A 19590-nucleotide genomic window follows, 5' to 3' on the forward strand; every position below is an offset into this window, starting at 1 on the left:
TAAAAAAGATTACATATAAATTTTAAAAAATGTTTACAAAACAAATTGTACAACACAGTACTCACTAAACTATGCTAAGAACAGAAAGGTTGGTAACATGTTGAAGTATGCTCTACCCAATAACAGATACCTTTAAGCAGGTTCCAATGAAGATGAAATCTTTATCTTTGGAAAATTTTTTTAAAGGGTAGTGCTTACTTGTTGAGATTGGGGGATAGTACATATACATAAATAAATGTGATACACAGAATTGTGAGCTAAGAAAAAAGGAAAGGTGAAGATAAAATACTATTAGAAAACTGAAGGAAGATCACTTTTATCTTGGTAGGTGATATTAATGAAAGAATGACTGTAGCAACAATACTAGATTGTTTAGTCTAAAAGTCACTGAGTTAACAGAGACTGGACTCAATCTTGTGGTTTTTGTTTTAATAAATCATTCTTTTTCATTTGTACTCGGATCTAGCATTTCCCCTGAGAACATCCAAATTTGGATCTGGTCTAGGCCCCCACAAAATTTTTTTTTAAAAAGAACCTTCATTTTCCACTCAGGAACTAAGCATTAATGTGTCAAATATAAAACAAGCTTCATTTAAATAGTTCCTAAACTTAAAAAATCCAAAAAGGATTTATTCACACCCGTGCCTATGAATAAAAATAAAACAACTCTATTTCCCACTACCACAGTCTTCCATCTTTCTTGGGGGCCTGTCCATAAAGTAACCTATATTTCAGGTAGTAAGATTCCCTACAGAAGGAAAGTAATTATTTGGATGAAAGAGAGGTACAACCCTTTGCCTCTAGTGAGCCCCACCTGTCAGACTTATCTCCAGCCTTGGAATACTAATCTTGCTGACCAATCCTTGTTAACTATCCCATTAAGAATAGCACGGAAGGTGGCTCAGTGTGTAGAGTGAAGCCCAGAGATGAGAAGTCCTGGGTTCAAATCTATCCTCAAACACATCCTAGCTGTGTAACTCTGAGTAAGTCACTTAACCCCAATTGCCTAGCCCTTATCATTCTCTTCTGCCTTTGAACTGAAATCTAAAATTTCAAATTTAAAGATTAAAAAAAAAAAGCACTCAAGATTGCTTGAGAGTCAAGAAACCATTCTTTTTAGTGAGCTCTACTTTCCCAGACCCCTATAAGTCTTAGGGGTATAGCTTAGGCATGAACTTCATGAGCAATATTGTATAAGCTAAGAAAAAAATACGATTAACATGAAAATGGCATTAATTAAATGAATCCCAGGAAAAGCAAAGTTCACAGCTTGAAAGGGTTAAGTTTGCCAAGAGAATTTCATTCCTTAAAAAGTTATAATAAATAACAGAACAAAGTTTTCATCAGTGCATAAGAAATTGTTACATAAAATATAGGGAATTTCACACGCAGACCCAGACTTAGTTCTGGAGTATAACCTCTACAACTGCAAAACTAAAAACATAGATGCCAGAAGTTTGAAAAAATAATTTTAATTAATCATGTTCCTGCATTATTATATGGATATTATAGAGTATATTCTCAGTTTAATGATTTTAACTTGTAACTTATGCCAACAACAATATTTTTACTCAAGGATGAAAGTCTTCTTACCTAAACTGATGTGCTTTTTCTTACACTATGTTTGGGGGAAAAGTTTTTAAAATAGTCAAAGCTATTCAAAAACAGATAGCTAGTGACACAGTGGATACAGTGGATACAGCCTGAAGTCAGGAAGACCTAAGTTTAAATCTGGCCTCACATTTACTAGCTGTGAGACCTTCAGCAAGCAACTCAACTTCTGTTTGTCTTAGTTTCCTCAACTATAAAATGAGGATAATCATAATAATGCCATCTTTGCAGAGATGCTATAGGATCAAATGAGAAATATTTATGAAAAATGCTTTAGCACAGCAACTAGTAGACACTGTGTAAATGCTTATTCCATTCCACTGTCTTTCTCCCATCATTATTGCTGCATCTTATAGCTCCTTTGCACAGTCAGTGTGGTACAGTGGTATCAGGAAGAGCTTTGGTATCAGGAAGCCCTGCACTGGAATATTGCCTCTGACACTCACTAGCTGTGTGACCTTGGGCAAATGAATTTATTTCTATAAGTCTCAACTTCCTCAAAGGTAAAATAAGGATAATAATTGCACCTCTCACAAAGTTACTGTGAGGATCATCCAAGTATATTCAGGTAAAACACCTTTCAAACCATAAAAACTTATATAAATGTGACCTGTTAATATGCAGCAAACCCAAAATATTACTTAAATACATTAACATGAGAATCAAGCTCTTATTATCAAATATGCATACTTTTTTCTAAAAGAAATATTCACTTCAATACCAAATATGAGTAATAGCTAATATTTATATAGCATTTAAAGTTTGTAAAACATTTTAAATACGTGATCTCAATTGATCTTCACAACAACTCTATATGGGAAATTACTGTAATATTATTATTCTCATTTTATCAATGAGAAAACAGGACAAAAGAGGTTAAATGACTTGCCCGGGGTGTGAGGGAGGATACCAAGACATCCAATTGAGGTCTTTCTGACCTGTCAAGCATTCTATTCATTCTGCCAGCAGCTGACCTATAAGAGTTCCTAATTTTGTCCCAGTAAACATAATAAGCATTCAAGAAAAATACAAGAAAAATTACAAAATGGTCAGCTCAAAATTATTCAGGTTCAAAAAATAATATTACTGATTTTTTAAATCTGACTTCTAAATATTTTCATCAAATTTGATAAAGTCTTATAAAAATTATAATTTGAATCTAATTTCTTTTAAAGAAAAAAGTGTTAAGATGTTTGGTTAGTTATGGTCACTATAATGTAACTGAAATAATTTGTGAGAAATTTGTTTAAAACTTAAAAGACCTCTTAATTTAGCATGTAGTGTTTCACATTCTCATGACACAACATGATTATCACATATGTAAATTAATTAGCAAGAAAATGCAAAATTTTATATATTTCTTCTCAAAAAGGAATAATGCTTTATTATTTATCATTTTAAGGAACTAATGAAAACTAATAAATTCAATAAATTATACCAGAATGGAGTACATAGAAACATCTCCTGGAAATCAAATGGTTTAAATTATTTTCCAAGTGTCTAAAATCATGGTGTACTTTAGCACAGCAACTGTTCAAAACAAGGGATCTTGAACAGTCTTCTCATTTAATTATACCTCAACAAATACTTTACATTATTCATTTAAAAGGCTTTGCTAAATTTGGTGCTATTTCTATACATACCTGATGCAATGACAGGCTCTTTCATTAGTTCTCTAGTTATTGGACACAGAAATTCATCTGGAATTCCAGAAGAAAGGGATTTCACCTTTACCTTTAGTTCTTCAATTTTCCTTAACACTTTACTTCGAAGACCAAGAGATTCTGAAGAAAGATTAAAATTCTGTTAAGATGACTATAGGAGAACAGGAGAGATTTCACTTAAAACAATAAAAAATCTTCAGATAATATTTTCTCTTATAGTTAAGTCTCTCTTTTAAACAAAATAACATTTTAATGTATTTTCCAAAAAAATTTGTTTTTGTAAAAGTAATTTAGAAATAGAGAATAGTTATTAGTTTATTTTTAAAAGTCTTAATTTTGAAAATTCTAAAATTTCAAGTTGCCCCAAAGAAAATATAATCAAAAATGGAATAATTTACACAAAAACTAAACATTTCCCAGATCTTTTTATCAAAATGTGGCATCACTCTGAAAATTCCAAGTGAAATATGACATTATAATGGATATTTATTTTATAATGTGCTGCACAAGTCTACACTATTCATTGATTTGTTACATAGCATGATCATAGATAAAGTATAAAAGTGTCAACAGAAGAGGCTTGATTTTGCTACTTGTGTTTTTACAAAAGTAGGTTTTTAGTGTTATTAAATAGAAGTTATTTACAAACTACTTCTCATTGTCAGAGGGGTTAAAATAATGTCAGCCAGGTTTGTGGAGTGTTTGCAAGATAGAAGGGAGAGAAATGAGATGAAAATGGAGGGGTAGGAGGGAATAGTTCTCATTAAAAGAATATATACTTCTAAACTATAATTTAGAAAACACTGAAAATATACTAGCAAACTATTAATGTTGCCTATTGTAAACCTCAAATTTCCTTAGACTTATAAATGTTGGTAATTTCACCATTGGGATATTTCATACTTGGAAAATTTCTTACTGATAGTCTATTGGAATGGGAACCCCATTGGCATGGGAGGTTCCTTCTCTTCCCTTCTTAAGATTACTTTAGGACAGAAACCCTTTGCTGAACAATGGAAAGGACTTTGACCTATGCTTAAGCATAGAACAGGAATTTCTTTGAGTCTTGATTGATTTTAGAATTGATACAATGGAGATACTTGGAATAAATCTCCACCCTATTCAGTCCTAATAGGATTGAGTAAGGGCTGCAGCCTAGATCAAAATTTAATTATTCCAATCTCTACCATACTCAAGTTAACAGGATTTAGAAAGGGCTGTAACAAAGGAGTAAAGATTTAATCATTTGAAAAATATGACCTTCAACAGACATGTGCAAAAGCCAGAAACCTCTGGGCGGTCCTGGGTTAAGCGAGAGCCTCCATTGACAGGGAAATTGATGAAGAGTGATTGGTAGATGTGAGGACTGAGGGGAGGCAACTTGGTTGGTGTCCTTAAAGATAGGAGGGTCTGGAGACTGGAGGTGGTTGAGTTTTTGGGTCGGTGTGGTTCCTGGGCTCTGAGGAAGCTTGCTCGGAAGGAAGCTGAAGGTGGGGGCCTCTGAGACTGTTTCTCCATTTTGGACACGTGAGTAATAGGGACTGATCTCTTTTCTTTGCCCCAGCTATCTAAGGGCTTGGGCCTTTTGGCCCAGCCTAAACAGAAGGGGTATTTAAGCCCTATTCCCTTCTCTCCCCTTTCTCTCTCTATATATATATATCTAATTCCTTTCTTGCTCCTATTGTAATTAAACTCCAAAAAAGGCTGACGGCTGACTTGAGTTTTTCATTTAGGAATTACATAGCTGATTCCTTGGCGACCTTAAATTAATATATATCAGTCTTTTAAAGTGATTCCCTTGTAACACTATGGAATTCTTTTAACAAGGGCCCCAAAATAAACATTGGGATGTTTAAAATGAAGCACCAGAAAAATAAAAGATTTCTTCAGATGGGGTATGACACTACTTGAAACTACTTCTTCCATGGCTTTATGATTCCCTAACTAGATTCTCTGATGCCATTAGTTAGTCTCAAGAGGAAAATTGTCCTATGTAAAAATATCTATGTCCGAGGTATTCTTTTTTTTTAGTTTTAAATAGACTTACTAGAAACCAAGGTTATATGTAAAAATGAAAAAATATACTTTGGCATTTAAAATTTTTATAGCTGTTGAGGTTTTTCCACATAAAAATGTAACTGAAGAAACTAATTCTGATTGACCTTTCTAAAGAAATAACAGGAGAGAAAAGTAGTTAAAACTAATAGGTCATTTTTTGTTTATAGAAGGATTTACTATTATATATGTTATAGTCAGTCAACAAACACTTAGTAAGCATTTATTATATGCTAGGCATTTTAATGGGGGAAAACAACATGTAAGTATCTGTGTACATTCAAGATATACAGAGTGTAAATGGAAGGTAATTTCAAAGGGAAGAGACTTGTGGGGTTTGGGGAGCTAGAAGGGACAGGTGCTACAGGATAAATGAATAAAAATTAGGAAGTTTTTCCTCTGATTCTTTCGGGCAGGTGTAGCCCTATACAAAAACAGGTTGTAGTAAGCGAATTCTGTCCCTAGCACAGTGTGTTTCTCTTTTCTTGCCCCTATATTCCCATGCTGTCCACAGCCCACAATTGTAGCATTTCATTTATCCTTGTCCTCTCCAAGAGTGAAGAGGGTTTTTCTAGGTCTGAGCAGTCTGAATCCCATGGCTGACTACTGGAACAGGAATGATGAGCCAACAAATGGTAGTTTTTCATTAAATTCTCCCATATGTTGTCTCTCATTCTGATCTCACTCAGAGTCCCTAATTTCCTCTAAAGTTCAGCTCATGCCTCCTATGAGAGGATACCTTTTCTTGATCTCTTTAGCTGTTACTACTACCTCCACAATTCCCCATCGAAATTATTTTATGTTTACTTTGTATGTATTTTGTATTTATTCATGCCTTGTTTTCCCTAAGGTAACTCTCCTGAAAATAGTTACACTCTCTATAAGCTTGGGGAAGTAAAAACAGAGGATACAGAAAGATCATTATCAAAACTTGAATTTTCCCCAAGAACAAAGTGAGCGCTTGATTCCTGGATGAAGCATCAATCAATCAAGTATTAATGTATCCCACTGCACAAGGGGCCAGGGGCACAAAGAAACAATCCTTGTTCCTGCAGAACCTATATTCCATCCAGAGAACATGCATAGTTTGTATAACTATATTAAAATAAATACAAGGTAATTATATCAGGGAAGGTACTGGCCCTGCGGTGAATGAATGAGGAAAGACTCCATATAGAAAGTGATCCTTGAGCTGATCTTTGAAGGAAACTGTAAAGATTGTAAGAAGCAGAGATGATGAGGGAGTATATTCCAAGGCTTAGGGGCACTCTGTGCAAAGGCCTGGAGAAGGACAAGAAAGAAAGGACTGGACAGTCTGTGACCGACCACAATTTTACAGTGATTATAGTAAGTAGCATTTAAACTTGTTAAACGGTCAAATTCTGAAAATGAGTACTATCTCTCAAATGTCAGGAAGGCCAGCAACTTTGATAGTTACTAACATCATCTCTCTGCTTACCTGCTACACGGAAATTTATACTTGTACCAATTTCTTGAAAAAGCCTTAAGCTTTCCAAAATCTGTTCAAACATGCCTGCCAATCTTCCCCCCAAAATCTCTTTAGAATTCAGTTTATCTGATGAAGATAATACCTTACCTTTTTACTGTAGTAGTAGAAAATGAATTCTGAAGGTAAAAATTCTATATAGTATATTACAATACCGTAAAAGCTTACAAATATATTATACTTAATTGATTTTTATGTAACTTAGAAAGCTTTATACAATTCAACATAAATGTATGATTTATATTTTCTTTCAAATGGCATTTATGATTATTTTTCTACCACATAACCTTTGATTCCATGTTTTGATAAGAAATCAATTTTATGCCATTTCAACTTAGTGTCTCTGCCAGATATGCAAATTTCCATAAATATGAGAAGTTTTATATAATTATATAAAATACGTATGTAGTCACTATGCGGACATTCCCTACAATATTCAAGGAGATAGGCATAATGAGGAACTGTCCCACTTCTAATTTAGCAGGTGCCTCCAGTGTAAGGCAGTGTGCCTAGCTGTTCACTCTGAAGCAATGCTTTTTCTCTTGCAAGAAAAGCATTACTCCAAAACCTTCTGCTCTGCTAAAAGCATTCTTTCCAACAGGTATATGACTTAGCAGCAGCTCCCTAATAGAGAACCTACAAAATACTCTTTCAAATAAAAATCTAACAACTCATTTAAAAATATTCTATTTTTGTGTCAAGCACAACAGATATGCTAGTCTGGTTTTTAACAGTCCAGTGCATTCTTCTTTGGTGCACAATTAATAAGCTTTCTTCAGATGAAGAGTATTAAATGGAATTCAAATATAGTCACATTGATGCAGAGGCTGTTTTATCTGTTCTGCCACAAAGGAAAAATGTAAAATAGTTCTGCATCTGAGGATTATAGAGTGAAATCTCATTAGCATATTCCTCATTATCACATTTTGCTGTGCAGCGCATTTTTTTCACTGCTTAGACACAATCTTAGACCCCATTAGTACATTTTCCTGCAGTGTCTTATTTAGTTTTCTGAAAACTCAAGCACTAATAGAATTTCACCATAGCTTAAAATAGCACCTGTGGAAGATTAAAGTTTAGATACTTATGAACTTTGCAAGATTTCTAAAATATTGTAGGAAAATAAATATCCTTATTTTACTTACTTAGTAATTTACTGTGTTAAAATCTGCTGAGCATGCTAAATTCCTAAGCTTTGCTAACAAATGAACAGTGATATATTTACTGAAACATTTTCTGAAAAAATACCACCTACTGCAATTTTCTTCAATGAGACAATCACAAAGTCAAGGTATTAATCAGATACTGCTCAATTTTTTGCTTACACCTGATAATGGCAAAATCTAATTCATTGTACTTTCAAATGATATTATTAAAATGTGTCAGATCAGAGACTCATCTTTTTTTAAAACCAGAATGTTAATCTCTTGGCTCTAAAAAATTATTTTCACCAGAACTTCTTTTTTTTCTGTTAAAGGATAGGACATGTCAAATTTTTTGTTATAGAGTTTTATTATTATATTTATAACTATCTTTTACAAATTGGAAATGGTTACTTTTTCCCACAAAATAATTTTAATTATACAGTAACATTAATGACTTGGTACAGTACAATAAAACTCTTAGGTCAGGATTCACATAATTAGATTCCTCAACTAACTAAAATATACTCTACTTTCAGGAGGGAAAGGCAAATAATAATCTATGGTATCAAATTTAGTAAAAAAGTCAACTTCCAGTATATGTACTGGCTTCAGCCCAAATCACTCACACCTTGAATAGTTATAATATTATAAAATAAAAAGCCCTAAGTTTAGAAGGGACCTCAGAAGCCATAGAGTACAACCTTAACCTAAAGCTTTAATCCTAATCTACATCATCCAAAAAAGTGGTCATTTGCTTAAAAAACTACAAAATTTAAGGATAACAAAATTAAGGTTAATACTTCATTCATATATACATAATATACAAATACATTCACACTTTATATATTATAAAAAAGTGAATTACAAGATTCTTAATTATCAGATATTTAATTACAGTCACAATTTTCTAATTAATAAGACAAGATAGCATACTATTACACTCTTGAAAGACTTTCAAAAATAGAAGTTTCTGGTTAATCAGTGTCCTCCTGCCCAGGAATTTTGATTAATCAAAGTTCTACTGTAACATAAGCATACAGCAGATAGGTAACTGAATTGTGCATGTTAAAACATCTGATTCGAGCATTAGGTATATCAGGTAAAGGTTACAGTTTTGGTCTTTCTTGCATCAATAGGTTATACTTCCAAGATTATAAAAGCCAATTGTCTTATACATGTGTGCTACTGATCATTCTCCACAAGTAGAAAAACAATTCAAAACACAGGTACTGCAGATGGTGGGTGCTTATGTGATGCATCATTTTGTAGTTAAGGCAAACAATCTTTAAGCAACTAGAATTTTTCCAGTTTGGCCTAGCCTAGCCTAGTCTGACTAAGGACAGGGAAAGCTGTCCTTAATAGAGTAAGTATATTTTGAAACTAATGTATGGAAAGGCACCTAGATGGTTCAGTGGATACGGAGCCAGGCTTGGAGCTAGGAAGACCCAGGTTTAGTTTTGGCCTCGGACAGTTCCTAGATGTGTGACCCTGGGCCAGTTACTTAACCCCAATTGCCTAGCCCTTACCATTCTTCTGCTGTGGAACCAATATTTAGTATCCTATTTTAAGCTAGTAGGTAAGGGTTAAAAAAAAAAGAGTAATGTATAGATTGATTAAATTAGTTTTTTCCATTATATGCTTAGAAGTTTTACCAAAATTTGGCTCAGGTATTCTTTCTTATTTGTAACTTTAGTTAGTTCTTATTTATGTTGTTACAAATTTAAACATGTAAGCAACAAGCAATTTTTAAAGTAAATAAACAAAATAGTAGTATGTTAGAACATCTATAGAAAAACACTTTGATATAACTGAATACAGCATTCCAAGAGGTACTTATAAATCATCTTTTCTTAAGTAAAACTGTGTCCTTTATAAATCTTACCAATTTTTAAGTCGTCAGTCAGACTTTCTTTTGTAAGATTCAATAGTTCTTTGCCATCAATATTGTTCATCTTGAAAATACTAACAAGGTCTTCTAAACCTTGTGCACAAAGCCATGATGAAACTTCTTCCTCTGACCAAGTTTCAATAAATTGCTTTGGTTCATGTTCTGGTTTATCTGCTTGAGAAACTACATGGGGAAAGAAAGCAAATTAAATATGTGTAATTTCAAATGAATTTCCTTAAAATTTTTTTTCATTTTCTTCATAATGTGACAAATGTCTTTAATCTATCATTCTATTATTTGTCACCCTTCCAGAAGGTTCAAAATTAAACATTTTTCCCAGTAAATTTCTTTTTTCATCTGACATATATATTTCCTCTTCTATTTTAAGACTGAACAAAAGTGTTCTACTTGCCCTGTTATTTATTAATATCACTGGCAAAAAAAGGGATATAAGGTAAGCTAGTCACTCCTGCTTCCTGGAGGGGCCAAAATGATGTCCAGAAAACATATTATTTCTAAATATAGTTTATTCTTTAACAGAAAATTCTATAAAAATTATAGATATAGGGATTGTGAGGGTACACACACACACACAAGCGTGCGCGCGCGCAGTCACAATAGCATTTTCCTATACTTTTAATGTTCTTTAATTATTAATACTGACCTCTCTGAAAAGATTTTTTAAAATTATAATAAATCTTTGTTTTGAAAAAGCAATTTGAACAACTTGTCACAAGATTTACTATATGCTCAAACTAAATGCTGAAAGGTGACAGACAATATTCCTACTAACCTTGACAATGTGCTTTCAGTTCAAATTGCCAGATGTTCACTGTTTTGTCCATCGATCCAGTAGCAAGTAAAAGAATATTGGGTGCAAAGGCACAAGTTGTAACATACCTAGAAAAGAAAAACAACTAAGAATTTAATATTACATTTTTTCTAAATAAGAATTTTTCTTGAATAATATTTATAAAAAGTGTTATTAAGGCCACACCTGGTATGTTGCGTTAAAGTGTGAAGTATGCTCCCAGTATTCTGAAAAATGGAAAATGAAAAAAAAATCTATCATTGACAATAATAATTAAGAAAAATTAACAAAATATTAGGCCCCCAATAATACAATCAGTGAGCTGTCTATATATACTTTTAAAATCAATATTTCTAAGGAATTTAGGTAACAGAGTGGATGGACCACTGCACCTGGAGTCAGGAAACCCTGAGTTCAAATCTGGCCTCTGACATTTTTAAGCTGTGTGACTCTGGGCAAGTCATTTAATCTTTTGCCTATTTCCTCATCTGTAAAATGGGGAAAATAATATCACCAACCACTCTGGTTGTTGTGAGGATCAAATGAGATGATAACTGTAAAGCACTTATAATAGTGCCTGGCATGTAGTAAGGACTATATGAATGTTAGGGAATATCATCATCATTATTTATGTTTAATGACCACCAAGACCCTTTGATTTTATGGCTCCATTATATCCCTAATGTTAGTGATTTGCATCTAAATTTCATATTCCAACACAACAATTTCAATATGAGTTGATGGTTACAAGCTAATGTTATCATATAGACCAAATTTAATGATCCCAGGCACAGTACTCTTTCTACTATATCACAATGATTAAAAACAAAAATCATTTAGGAGACTAAAGAACAAGGACAGGCAATTGAAAAATAATTTAATAAGTGGCATGGGCCTGTAAGAATGGTAAATTTCATAATTAGAAAAGGCTGGTAATTAAAGATCAGGACCAAGAAAAAGGTAGCACTGGTGGTATATGCTAGGCTGGAGCCAAGAACATTAAAGAAAGGACAAATCATTGTTGGTAACAGATTAGACAATGATGGCAATACTAACTTCCTGTTTTGATTCTGTTTTTTAAACTGAGAATGCCTTTCAGAATAGGAAAAAAGGGAATAAAATTAATCATCAGGGAAATGAAACCAAAAATAAGAAAGGAGATGGCAAGAGACCATCTAGTTGGATCAATGAGTTAATTTGTTGAACTCTGACAAGTAGTTGTAACACCTTAGACAAATACCAACTTCTTTGAGCCTCAGTTTCCTCATTTATAAAGTGTATTTAATAATATACTATCTCGACTCCCTCTGGGTTGCTGTGAGAACATTTTGTAAACCTTAAAATGCTATGGAAGTTTTAAGTTATTGCTATTACCACGGTCTAAGATAGAAGTATCAAATACATGGTACATAACACTCCTGAGTGTAGTTCAAACCAGATTAAAATATAATTGGAAAATATTTAACAATATAAAGAAAATATTATAAAACAGATAAAGTTAAGATGAGGTTTTCTAAGTTAATATATATCCACAGGAGGGAGTAAAAACACCGAGGAAAAGCAACTGCTTGACTACAGAGTTTGAGGTGACATGATCGAGGAGAGATGCTAAATGAGCGCCCTAATGCAAATACCAACAACAAGGAAATGGGTTCAGAGCAAGGACACATGTGATACCCAGACAAATTGCGTGTCGGCTAGGGAAGGGGTGGGGGGGGGTTGGGGGGGAAGAAAAGAAAATGATCTGTTTCCAATGAACAATGTATGAAAATGACCAAATAAAATAATGTTTTAAAAACTAAAATATATATATATATATATATATATGTATATATATATATATATATCCACTGGATTGTTCTATGCAATTTAGTGACCCATGTTTCTATTTGAATTTGATACCCCAAGTCTAGGAGATAGGCAATAGTCACCTAAAAGATATTTGCAGTGAAAAGGGAAGAAGGAAAGGATTATAAAGATATTGTAGAGGCAGAATGAATAGAATTCACCAACTTATTGGGTATGAGAAATGAAAAAGAGGGAAAAGTTAAGTCTAACTCTAAGGTTTTGAGCTCCATGCAGCCCTAAAGCCACTTTAGTACTTTTACATTCTAATCCAAATCACATACTACACACCTAGGACCAACCTTGTTCAAAAGATTGATTTTCTCTGTGAACAAAGATAATTTAAACTTGATTGTAGTCCTTTGCTCCTGGGAGAACAAAGTCTCTACTGACATTATTTGAGGACCAGGTGCTCTATCTTATTCCTTCTGTATCATATACTGTGCTGCACAGAAGCTTACTGTTAGACTTGACAGCATTTCAAGTACTTTCCTGCTCTAAATTTATGATCCTATGATCTCTGTGGACAGCTGGCACAGTGGAAAGAGTGCTGGGCCTGGAGTCATGATAACTCATCTTCCAGAGTTAAAATCTGGCCTTACTTACTAGCTGTGTGATCCTGGGAAAGTCACTTAACCCTGTTGGTCTCAGTTTCCTCACCTCCCAAATGGACTCATGAAGAATTGGGACAACTGAAAAGCAACTGAACGATATCAACACGATCTCTACATTTCTTTTCCTAAAGCACCTTTTTCATTAAATCATTCCTCTGCTTCAAGATGCAGAAATTGCTTCCATATGGCTTAGTGAATTGAGCCCAGCACTTAACATCCTTCTGTACTCTAGTCTTATCTTTCCAATCCAATGTTGCCTATTGTCATTAGCAATAGGGAATGAAGGTCCAGTTTTACTGGATTCCTCAACCTTGAGTTTCAGTTATCTTTATGATTCTAATTCCCAAATAAAATTAAGATTTGACATGGTTATGATATTCTTGCTATGTCTGAGTGTTACCTTTATAATTCAGCAATTATACATAACACAAAGTATGTTAGTAGAGAAAACTTCATACTGTTGTATAAAACAAAGTGATTTCTATTATTGGAAAGTACATGATCTCTTTATCCTTATTTAAGGCTTGAATTACCTGTATCTGAATGCTATAAAATGGTTGAAGTTACTCCTTGAATTGCAGCTTCTTAAATCTACATTTTCCTATGAAACACTGAATTAGAGCTAGAAAATATCATAAGAATAATGCATTCCTATGGTCCATTTTATGTTCCTATGGTCCATTTTATAGAGGAATAAACTGAGGCCCTGAAAGGTAAAGTGATTCCCCAAGGTCACACAAATAGCAAAACTAGAGTGTCATCCCAGGTCTTCTGAATTATATAACCCAGTGTTCTTTTCACTAACCACACTGTTTTGTCAAATTAAAAAAATCACATATTGGGGGCAGCTAGGTGGCTCAGAGGATAGAGCATGAGGCCTGGAGATGGGCAGTCCTGGGTTCAAATCTGAACACAGACTCTTCCTAGCTGTGTGACCCTGAACAAATCACTTAATCCCAAATGCCTACCTAGCCTTTACTGCTCTTCTACCTTGGAACCAATACTTAGTATTGATTCTAAGAAAAAAGTTAAGGGTTTGAAAAATATATTAAAATATTTAAAAGAATGACCTCAAACTATTATATGGCATATAGAGGCAAGAGTTCTACTTTGATGCTTTATTCTAGGGCAGAGGTGACCCTGAGTTCTCAAAGCCTATGCCAATGGAATACAAATTTTGAAAGGTTGTACCAAAACTAAAAAAAAAAAAGACTTTAAGTATAACTCTAGGAACAGGATTGTTTTATAAATTAAAAATCTGTGCATCTGCTATGTGCCAGGGACTGTGAAGATGAGGGGATATAAAGACAAAAGCAGAACTGCCTCCACTCTTGAGGGCCTTAACAATTTATCAAAGGAAAACAACAACATATGCTATTATTATTACTACTACTATTGTTGTGTAGACATACATAGAACAAATATAAGATAGTTTTAGGGGTAAGCCATGAGCAACTGAAAGAATCTGGAAAGGCTTCATACAAAAGGAAGCCACTGCACTAAGCCAGGAAGGAAGTGAGGGAGGTTAAGAGGTGAAGGTGAGAAGAACATATATTCATGGCATGGGGCTGAGTAAGTATAAAGGCACTGAATCTGAAGATGGAATGCTGTCTGTGAGAACACTAAGGCCAATGTGGCCTTTAGCATTGTACATGAAAGAGAGTACTGTAAAAGGGCTAAAGGATAGCAAGGGGTCAGGTTGTAAGGGCCTTTAAATGCCAACAACATACTGATGATCTTATCAACATTAGAGTTCTTTCCAAAAATGCAGAACAACCCATCCATGTCTATTCATGCTTAGTGACTCTTTTTCATGTACTCTCCAAGGTTCATCACGATTAGCCCATACAGCAAGGTAAGGACTTCACTGTCTCCTGATATTCCAAGAGTACCAGTGGATCCCTCTCTCCATCTTCTCTTTTTTCCAAAAAGTTCCTTGATATTTTTTAATATTGTTCTTCGGAGTTCTTGCTACTTATGATACAGCATGTTCCCCCATTGTGCTCTTGGTGTATTAATTTTTAGTTCCTCAAATGCAGTTGTACTCCTTCTTTTGCTGCCATATAGCAACAGTTGGGGTTATGTTAGTATTGAAAAGATGGACTCTTGTTCTTTTTTTTTAAACCCTCACCTTCCATCTTGGAGTCAATACTGTGTATTGGCTCCAAGGCAGAAGAGTGGTAAGGCTAGGCAATGGGGGTCAAGTGACTTGCCCAGGGTCACCCAGCTGGGAAGTGTCTGAGGCCACATTTGAACCTAGGACCTCCCATCACTAGGGCTGATTCTCAATCCACTGAACTACCCAGCTGCCCCCTTGGACTCTTGTTCTTATGGAAAGTCTGAAGTAAGTAAAAGAACCCTGAAATTTCTTGAAAACAATCCAATAGACTCCTATTTGACTCTGGGACCAACTCATTGTCCATCTGCACTGCTTGTCCCACTTCTACCTACTATCTGTCAAACTTGATAGCGTCCACATGAAAGCAAGCAGAAATCTGGACAACAGGTATTCTCTTTCTACTTGTTCTTTTCTGTGAGGATATGTTCAAACTCCATTAAGATTACAAAGCTCTTCCAGGAGGCTCTGAAATTTCTCAGAAGCAGCCAGCTCTATTTCATGTGTAAACAGGAAACTCTTCATTTATAAGCAATATCTCTTCAACTTGGCCTCAGTACTGCATCTCCTCCATCACAGATGCAAATACACATCTGTCTCCTTGTGCTATGGTTCTCTTGATGTTTATTATCAGAAAAAATCATAGCATGGGGTTATTTTTGTTTTCTCTTCCAAAGTATCTTAAATGTATGGAAGGATGATATAAACCAGCAATTTGGTGTATCAAAGCAAAAGTTTCTTTGAATAAATAATAAGTACAATAGTATTTAACTTAACTTGCTCATAATCATCAATTATCCTTCTTCATCAGATTTTACAAATGAATTCATATTCTAACCTGGTTGGCAATCATATCTTTCTGGCAAGCAAGTTAGATGTTTGCTGACTGAGGTGTTTTCTGGATTTTGTGATATTCTTGTGGCAATTAATTAACACTGGTTAAACTTATGATAACTAATTTACATTGCTTAAATGGCAAACAGAGGAATTTATATTTTATTCTACAGTTAAGAGAAAGGCTTTATCTCCCAACCCTACTCATTAAATTAATCAGATTTGTGGGAAAATCATTTGACAACTAAACAGGATGGGTGAAATTTAAAGAAGCTTAACACCAGGAACTTGGCCACTAAGTGTTAAATTGCTATCATATCAGGTTCATAGCCACTCATGAAGATGGTCTACTAAGCTCTGGAAAGGCCTCGAATTATGCCAATAAAAGATATACTCAAACTGGCAAAGTCACAAGTCTGTGAAAATCTGAAGTAGTTGTTAAAGTATTTAAGAATACACATTAACACAGAAAAAGAACTGAATATATTTGTCATCTTATTTTTATTTTAGATAAACCAGGTTTAAAGGAGAGCAACCTGGTATTTTTTCTTCCAAACATATATGCATATATTAGGTTCTGAAATACTTACGGGTTCATACACAATCACAGATTTGTCCACAGATCTTTAAAAAAAGAGAAAAAAAATTTGCGTGAATGTTTTTATAAGTAGGAAAAATTTTATATTTACCTAAATTGTATCTAAAAATCTACCACTTTATAAGGAAAAAAAAGTTTAAACATGTACATATATTTCAAATGAAAAAAACAACTTCAAAATATATAACACAGAATATAGAGTATAATAATAGTAAATCATTCTAATGGTATAAAGAATTATTCATAATCAACTTTGCAAATACATAATGATTTTCCAAAATGGAAAATAACCTTATTAAAAGATTAACATGTGTGAGGTGCAGTTGACAAGCAGCTATAATCAGAATAGACATCTGTGAAGCAAAAAAAAATCTAAATACATATCTAGTCCTTGAAAAGTAATGGATCACAGAAGTAAAAAACATAAAAACAGTTATTGTTTGCTAGGCCATGTTAGATTATAAACAATTCTGCATTTTGATTTTGTGCCTCTTTTTAAATATATAATTCTAAATTTGGTCTTGTACTCACATGTACTATTCTTAATGGAATCGAGTCACTTGAAATTCTTCTAAAGGGCAGAAAATCTCTTACAAATGAAATTTATACATTAAAAGAAAGCACTCTCTAATTTGTTATTTTTCTTCTTTACGAAAGCCAATACCAAAATTTATACCTTTACTGATATAGATTCACAGCAGGTAAAAGGTATGTATTATCTAAAACAAAGAATATGACCAACATGTCTTAAAGTAATAATGATATTATTGGGGGGCAACTGGGTGTCTCAGTGGATTGAGAGCCAGTACTAGAGATGGGAGGTCCTAGGTTCAAATCTGGCCTCAGACACTTCCTAGCTGTGTGACCCTGGGCAAGTCACTTAACCCCTATTGCCTAGCCCTTACCACACTTCTTCCTTAGAACCAACACACAGTATTTATTCTAAGACAAAAGGTAAGGGTTCAAAAAAATGATATTATTTACTTGCTCTAAAGCAATATCTCAAATGGCTGAACAAATTATGGTATTAGAATATAGCAGAATATAACTGTGCCTTAAGACATGGCAAAAGGGATGATTTCAGATAAACATGAGAAGACTTGTAAGAACTTAACACAGAGTGAAATCAGAAGAACCCAGAGAACAATTTATACAATAATCATACTATAAAGAAAACTACTAAGAAAGATCTAAGAGTTCTGATCAATGTAATAACCAACCATGATTCTGTAAGACTAAAGATAAAAAATAAATTTTATATATTTCTGGACATGAACAGCGGTGATTTTTTAAAATTATGCATATTTGATACAAGAGTTTTGTTTTTCTTTCTCTCAATTTTCTTGGGGAGAATTAGAGGATTTGGGAAAGAAAAGGAGGCAGGGTCTAGGCCTGGATTACCAAAATTTTTAAAAGTAGTAAGAAAAGTATGATTTAAAAAAAAATTCACTGAAGAGATGTTAGGTCAGTAGACAACACAAACAAAAGAAGATAGCTTGGATAGCATGTTAAACTGTCGTATATATGGAAGAAGGAGCAAACTATGTGCTGTAGATTTGCAGCGATATGTGCAAACATAAAACCTTGCTAACTAGGTCTACTATGAATTTATGCCACATATTCTTAACTGGGCCTTCTCCCCTACAAGGTAATCCTTTTACACCTCCTTAATTGATTCAGTATCCCAATTGCAATAGTAGACTTCCCCAAACTTTTTCATCTCTCCTCAAACTTTATTTGGTTCCTTTTCCTACCCCCCTTTCAACTGAGAACCTGCTTCATATATTTCACTGAAAAAAAAAAATTGAAGCACTTCCTGGAGAGCTCATTCTATCTCTTCCGCATCTCACATCATAGAAAAGATAAAACAGGAGGAATTACAGCACTATAATGGACATGCTACCATGTCCAAATCAAACCAAACCAAATCAAAAAAGTAGTGAGAGAAATTTGGAGAACAAGGTTCATTAATTTCACACAGCACAAATTTTAAAAGTGAAACTATTTTATCACATATGTAATAATTTCTTTGTAGTTTTCCTAAGAAGATAGCCTTTGGACTTGAAAACTGAGCTCATTTTATTATATTGCCAGTCTCCCCTAACTCAAAATATAATTAAATCACAAAAACCAAATTAAATAGCTTACCCTGAAACTAATATCTGACCATCATAAGAAAAAGCACAAGACAGAACTGGAGCAGAGTGTCCACTCAGTGTACATTTATACTTCAATTCAAAACCTGCAATTAATATAGTAAGAAAAACGGTAAAATAATATTTAGAATTTCAAATGCCAAATATTGAAAGCAATATCTTTATAACATTCTGATAAATTTTTAGTAAGCACAAATATCATTAACTATAAATATATCAATTAGTTTTAAATACCCCAAATAAGGCTAACTATGAATATTTTAAAATAACATCTTATTTAGTGGTGGAAATATATACATTTTTCTAACTTTCTGGAAAAACAAAACCAAAACAACTAAAGATACCAACATAGAACTGTGGCAATTTCTTCACAAACCACTGTCTAATCTCAAATCTTCCAAGGGAATCAATACAATTCTTCAAATCTTTATTAGGTAATTAAAAATAGGCGTTAATGATATGAAAAAGTAAACAGGTATTAAATCTTTTTTGAAAATACAGGTTTTATTTTTTGCATATTTTTCTAGATTAAAAATAGATACAATTTTAATAGTTGTTTTCTGACATTTTGCAGTTTATGTTCTCTTCCTCCCTCTCATCCCTTTCCCCTTCCCAAGATGGCAGATAATATATGGTTACATATGCTATCATGCAATATATAAATCCGTGTTTACCATGTTGTGAAAGAAGATACATATTACTTATACTAGAGAATAATTCAGGGAGGAAATCAAGGGGAAAATGGT

At 33.6% G+C, this 19590-nt stretch overlaps 1 protein-coding gene across 4 annotated transcripts in view; it reads right to left on the reverse strand.

The window, feature by feature from the left end:
* The window catches only part of WDSUB1 (WD repeat, sterile alpha motif and U-box domain containing 1), a 127495-nt gene that overhangs the window by 59465 nt on the left and 48440 nt on the right, over nucleotides 1–19590 (reverse strand). For all 4 annotated transcript variants that reach the window (XR_008911213.1, XM_007494208.3, XM_056793914.1 and 1 more), the window contains 6 exons: nucleotides 18837–18930; nucleotides 16681–16714; nucleotides 10868–10908; nucleotides 10664–10770; nucleotides 9865–10053; nucleotides 3255–3395 (listed from right to left, as the gene is read on the reverse strand). Coding sequence is in view for 3 of the 4 variants with exons in the window: in XM_007494208.3 (XP_007494270.2) it covers nucleotides 3255–3395; nucleotides 9865–10053; nucleotides 10664–10770; nucleotides 10868–10908; nucleotides 16681–16714; nucleotides 18837–18930 (606 nt within the window). In the remaining variant the exon portion in view is untranslated. The remainder of the gene's footprint in view (nucleotides 1–3254; nucleotides 3396–9864; nucleotides 10054–10663; nucleotides 10771–10867; nucleotides 10909–16680; nucleotides 16715–18836; nucleotides 18931–19590) is intronic.

Source organism: Monodelphis domestica, chromosome 4, assembly GCF_027887165.1.
Source record: "Monodelphis domestica isolate mMonDom1 chromosome 4, mMonDom1.pri, whole genome shotgun sequence".
Taxonomy (NCBI): Eukaryota; Metazoa; Chordata; class Mammalia; order Didelphimorphia; family Didelphidae; genus Monodelphis; species Monodelphis domestica.